General features: G+C 39.1%; 1 protein-coding gene across 1 annotated transcript in view; it reads right to left on the bottom strand.

Annotated features, from left to right (window-relative positions):
• PTPRR (protein tyrosine phosphatase, receptor type, R) overlaps positions 1 to 6,389 on the bottom strand; it is a 276,685-nt gene that overhangs the window by 244,916 nt on the left and 25,380 nt on the right. Inside the window, exon 2 of the mRNA XM_010841511.1 lies at positions 5,791 to 6,089. Coding sequence (XP_010839813.1) covers positions 5,791 to 6,089 — 299 coding nt within the window. The remainder of the gene's footprint in view (positions 1 to 5,790; positions 6,090 to 6,389) is intronic.

Here is a 6,389-nt window from a genome sequence, read left to right as displayed (position 1 = left end):
AGACAGGGTTGGATCTCCTTGCAGTCCAAGGGACTCTCAAGAGTCTTCTCCAACACCACAGTTCCTAAGCATCAATTCTTCGGTGCTCAGCCTTCTTCACAGTCCAACTCTCACATCCATACATGACCACAGGAAAAACCATAGCCTTGACTAGACGAACCTTTGTTGGCAGAGTAATGTCTCTGCTTTTGAATATGCTATCTAGGTTGGTCATAACTTTCCTTCCAAGGAGTAAGCAAACCAAATAACTTCTGTTAAAAATAAAATGTTTGAGTTTTAAGTCAGACAAATTTGAATTTTGCCTGTAGCACCTTTTAGTAATTGTATAACTTGGAGAAACATTGATTTAGGGTTTTGATTTTTTTGCCTGTAAATTGCCACCAATCATGAGGGTTTTTTTAAGGCTCAAAGATTCTTTATTGACACAGTTTCTTCCCCTTTTACAATATATGATGCAATTTCTGCAGTAATATGGTTTTAGCACACAGCTACCTTTCCTGAAGTTTATATGTCATGTTCCCAGAAGTTTACAGGTAGAAGTACATAATAAGCAATAGCGTAATAAAAAGATACTCCAGTTTTGCTTTGAAGATTGTGGCACCCAAGCTCCAAGACAGTCTCCAGTGATTTCAAGCCCTCTGTAGTTTTATCCATTAAAAGGCAGATAAGACCTAGCAACCCATTTAAAAAAAAAATTTATTTCATTAAAAGTCACATAATATAAAACATACTATATTAACTATATGTAACTACATTTTGGCCTTCCCAGTGGCTCATTGGTAAAGAATCTGCTGGCCAATGCAGGAAATGTAGGAGACATGGGTTCGATCCCTTGTCTGGGAAGATCACCTGGAGAAGGAAATGGCAACCCACTCCAGTATTCTTGCCTGAAAAATTCCATGGACAAAGGAGCCTGGTGAGCTACAGTCCACGGGGTGCAAAGAGTTGGATACCACTGAGCACACACAGCACAACACAGCACTACCATATATAAAATAGATAGTTGGTAAAAATATGCTGTATGACTCAAGGAACTCAAACCAGGGCTCTGTAACAAACTAGAAGAGTGGGATAGGGTGGGAGGTGGGGGGGAGGCTCAAGATGGAGGGGACATATGTATATCTATGGCTGATTAATGTTGATGTATGGCAGAAACCAACATAGTATTGTAATGCAACTATCCCTCAATTAAAAATAAAGTAACAAAAGCTCAACATTAAAAAACAATGGTAGAGATTTTTCTTTGAGGTTTTTTATATTCATCTTCTTTAGGAACTTGGGACTAGTTCTCAGGACTGCATTGGAAGACATTACATTGCATTAGGCTTATTTCTTGCATCTATTTAATATTTTGGACTTGGTACTTACTGTCAGATCCTGAATATGCTTGACACACAATAATTCATAATTTTCTCAAAGCCTGCATTTGCTTCCCACCTTCCGTGAGCTTGCCCACAATGACCATCACTCCACTGTCTGCAATCACTTAGCCTACGCATGAATGCAGCCATCTTGGTCCCCACCATATAAGCAGTCACTATCAAGAAGTATGGAGAAGGAAATGGCAACCCACTCCAGTGTTCTTGCCTGGAGAATCCCAGGGACAGAGGAGCCTGGTGGGCTGCTGTCTATGGGGTCGCACAGAGTCGGACATGATTGAAGCGACTTAGCAGCAGCAGTAGCAACATCAAGAAGTATGGGCTTCTCAGACGGTGCTAGTGGTAAGGAATCTAACTGCCAACCCCAGAGACCCAAGAGACACGGGTTTGATCCCTGGGTTAGGAAGATTCCCTGGTGGAGGAAATGGCAACCCACTCCAGTACTCTTGCCTGGAGAATTCCATGGAGAGAGGAGCCTGACAGGCTACACTTCATGGGGTCGCAAAAGACTTGGACACTACTGAGAGACCAAGCATGCATACATGCACCAAGAAGTATACAGGCTAGAGTGGTTTTCATAAGTTCAGAACTTTCTTGGGATAAAATATCCTGGGTCCAAAAGATTGCGCTAAATCATAGTCCTCATAGGCAAAAAGTCTGAGTGTTAGGACATAGCCCAAGCACCTTTATTTAATTTTATCCTACATAAGAGTGTATTTGCTGCTTGTTTGGGCTACTGTCAGTATGACTTTAGTCATATATTTTTTGGTACAAGAATCATATTCTTGAGGACAAGTTGTAAGCTGTCATATCCTCATTATTTCTTGAAGGCACTATCACATCTTAATAAAAACTGAAGTCCAGATCTTCTGCTTTTGCATACATTTAGCTGCTCTCTGGCATCTATTCTGCCTTTACTTGTTAATAGTGTCCCAATGTTTTTTCAGGTAACCTCCCCTCTTGTAAACAGATGGTGGGTTTTTAGGGATGTTCTACAGGTGAGGCATATGGTTTTAGTTTGAGATAATGTGCCTTATTTTATTAGCTGGCCACAAACCGTTCACGGATGAAGTAAGTAAGTAACTTAATTTAGTTGATAGTCTGGGTAATGGTCTGGGTGAGTGGTGAGTGAGACAAGAAGCTTTGGGATTCTAGGAATCCCATAGAGACCATCTTGGGCTCCTGGAGACTCTCCATGGTCTTATGTGCTCACAAAAGTCTTCCCACTGCCCTAAGAACTGCTGCTATATCTTCTACTTTCTTCTCCTTCTCCTTTCCCTCCCTCCCCTCCTTTCTTCCCTCCTTTTCTCCCCTCCTTCCTCTCCTGTCCTCTCTCCTTCCCTTTCCTTCTTCATCCCCTTCTCTTCCTCCTCCTCCTATCCCTTTTCCTTCTCTCAAATCCATTCTGTGGAGTAAGCTATAATCTTACTATATAATCCTCACCCTTTATATTCCAAAACCTTCCTATTCCCCAGTCTTCTCATATTTTGCCCAAGCTAAAGCCTTCTTCACTCAGCAATCTACGCTGAACTTGCTGAACTGGAAAAGCTTGCATCGTCTTCTACGCTTCCATTTTCCCTCACACCCTGACTTCCCTCTTTCTTAACATGGTAGCCTTGTGACCTGATGTATATTGATGGAATTCTCAGCACATGTTTGGCTAGAGCCATTTTTTTTTTTAACTCCTACCACAGCCTTGACCTTGAGGATATTCATATTTCTTCTTTGTACAAAAATCAGAACAGCTTCTTAATTGAGCTTCTGGAACATAGTTAGCATGCTTTAGGATAAACATTTTAATTGTGCTGTCCTCTCCCTGGAATAAATAAACTACAGGTTTTCCTGATTATAAAGGAAAGAAAAAAAGGAAAAAAAAATCATTTGGGGATGAATGTTTTCTGAAATGCTTTGTGCCAACAACAGGAATCAGGAAAATAAGAAGGATACATGCAACTTTCAAGTCCTTGTTAAATTTTTTATTTTAAAATTCATGGTCTTAAAGACGTCAGGAATAAGTGAGAGAGAAAGAAACAAGTGATCTCTCCTCTAAGCTAGGAAGTCTTAAAAGTTATTTACATGTATATTTTGGAAGTTGGGAGTAGGTTTTTACCCTGGCTGAAAAAGACTGCAATAATTTTCCCCAATTCAGGAAATGAATACTTATTGATACTACTCATTTTGGTATAAATTAAGCCACAAAATAATTATTTGGTATCACTGCAATATTTTCTATACACATACACACACACACACGTGTGCAAACATATACCAATTACTCTACCAAAGTCATTTAGCAGCTGAAATATCTCCCTTTCACTACGTATGTTCCATTCCTAACTCTCCTTTCTGTATAGAATGAACCATCAATCCAGCTGATAGTTGATTAAATGTTGACACTCTGCTTTTTGAGCAAGCTGAAAATTATTGATTTATGTAAAAATAACCCAACTTCCCTGGTTTTCCTAGTAAATCATCATGTGCATAAGTAATGTAAGTGGATTACAGGAAACATTAGCACTAGTAATTGTTGTTGCCAGCTATCAGAGCCACAGAATGGTTAGAGTCTAGACCAAGAGAGGTTAGTGAAGGCTAATGCAGCAAAATTGCCTATTGCCTCCATGTCATCATCACCCCAAAGAAAAAGCACAGCTTCTTCATGAATCTCTAAACCACAGATGGACTAAAAGTGAAATGACCTGCCAGAATTCCTCATTGATGCCTTTTATCCTCCATAATATTAAATTAACTCGACAGTACATGACATCAGAAGATAGAACAAACCTCTTGATCTGTAATTCATAATGACTTTAAGAGTTGATAACAATGAGTGTATGATGGTCACTAGAGGAAATATCTCTCCTGAGTCCGAGCATTAGCACAATCATGTAGAGATACAGCAACATTAATATCATTTGTCTTCACTCAGTAGACACAGTGCATGGCTTTTACCTTCAGAACATCTGTTACTCATGTAAATGCAGAAAATTTGTCTGAGTTTTTCAAGCAGCAAAATGACCCACATATTTTTCCTTAACAAAAGCTCATATTATGTTCTCAATTTATGATTTTTTTTTGGTTACCAACATTCCTCCCAGACATTTCCCAACCAAAACAAAAGACTCCATTTCATTTGTAGATACCTCAAATGATGGGTATTTCTAGATACTTGAAATGATGGCTGGATCATAATAAATATTAAGTGCATGCTAGTTGAAAACATCAATGAATGGATCTTTGATTCTCCATACTTAGCTGTCATATATGTGGTAGATAAAAAAGTAAAGAAAAGGAAAAAAAGGTTATTAATTTTCATTACATTAGGCTTATAGAGAGGTTGCCAAAATGCAAACATGGTTTCACTGAATCATCTTAAAAGTCAACATACTTGGTTATATTTGGAGACAGAAATGTGATCAACACTCATTTAGCTACTGCTTTGTAGTTTTAATGTGAATCCTCCTATCGTAATTTTAAATTTGAGAGGGACTGTAGTCCAAATGCTCTGTCAACCTTAGCATAAGTTTATGATACTTCCAGAAATTGGGACCCTCTGGTCTAGGTTACAAATACTAAGAATGCGAACAATGGACCCACTACATCACCTTGATTAATAAAAGGTGATGCTTGTTCACTGATATTAGGAATATTATCCATCAATTACTTCCCAACCACTTTATCTCCTCCAGTTAGAGAATTCCCCTCCTTCATCATCACTTCTTCCCTTTCAGGGTCCCTTCATTTCTTACCATTTGAATCAAGTGACCAGGTTATCTTTAATAAATACTATGTATATATATGGGCTTTCCTGGTGGCTCAGTGGTGGAATCCACCTACCAATGCATGAGATGCAGATTTGATCCCTAAGTTGGGAAGACCCCCTGGAGAAGGAAACAGCAACCCACTCCAGTATTGCCTGGAAAATCCTATGGACAGAGGAGCATGGTGGGCTACAGTCCATGGGGTCGCAAAAGAGTCGGACATGACTTAACAACTAAGCAACAACAACAACAATTTATATATATAAACTCAGACTCAAGCCAATCTACTTAGAGCAAATTATCACAGAAGGCAGGAGGCTAAGCGCAGGATATGATCCAAAACTGCAGGATATGAATCAACATAAGTAAAGACTTCCTGATACAATTTTTTGTTCAAATTATTAAGCACCCACTGTGCACCTTGCATTGGGCTGTGCAGAGAAGATACAGACAGTTTCTTATTTTATGGGCCTACATTCAAGAGGAAGCCAACAGATAATAATCAATTAACAAAAAGGAAACACCAGAGAATAAGAAATGCTATGGTAAATAGTCATTGAGATCCAGTGATAACTTGTCACCATTAGGTTTCATTTGTTTGAAAGCATCAACCACAGAGGAAAGCATCAGCATCAGTTAAATGCAATACTTACCACCACAATCACATTTGCTGCTGGGACTGGGCGGTTTTCCACTTCAAGGTCTTGACCAGCCATGGCCAACAGATTGAGAGATGGGTCATATGCGGGTTTAGGAAATGCTGAATTAACAATTTGGTGGTGTCTGCCTATTTGAGCTTCAGAAGAGGAATGGTAGTTATGTTTGTGTATCTTTTGTGGAGCTATATCCAGGCTCTTCTCAATGTCTTGTGAGTGGTGATAAATGAATGCTGGCTTCCCACTCTTCTTCTGACGAATTGCCAAGAAGTGATCATTATTTTTTGCAAGGCATCCTGAAAGGGGGAAGAAGAAGAAGCAAAAATCAAAGACCTTCTTCACTGAGCTGAATAGATTATCTGATAAAGAGAATTACCTGTTCTTAGAAAGCTTTAAGACTTGTGAAGGATTTAGATCAGTTACTCTCCATTTTCATCCCTACTCCATTATCCCCAATAAAGAGAACACACTTGGTGGCATGGAGGCATGTCAGAGATTTTGGGTACACAGAAGTGGGTATAGTTTGAAAAAGTCCTATATTTCAGATGTTCTAATGCATCTTTTAGTTAGGAATTTCCTCCTTTATCTAAATGCAT

Source organism: Bison bison, unplaced genomic scaffold (genome assembly GCF_000754665.1).
Source record: "Bison bison bison isolate TAMUID 2011002044 unplaced genomic scaffold, Bison_UMD1.0 scf7180017864163, whole genome shotgun sequence".
Classification (NCBI taxonomy): domain Eukaryota; kingdom Metazoa; phylum Chordata; class Mammalia; order Artiodactyla; family Bovidae; genus Bison; species Bison bison.
The sequence above is the reverse complement of the archived record's forward strand: the minus strand, read 5'-3'. Positions and strand labels throughout refer to the sequence as shown.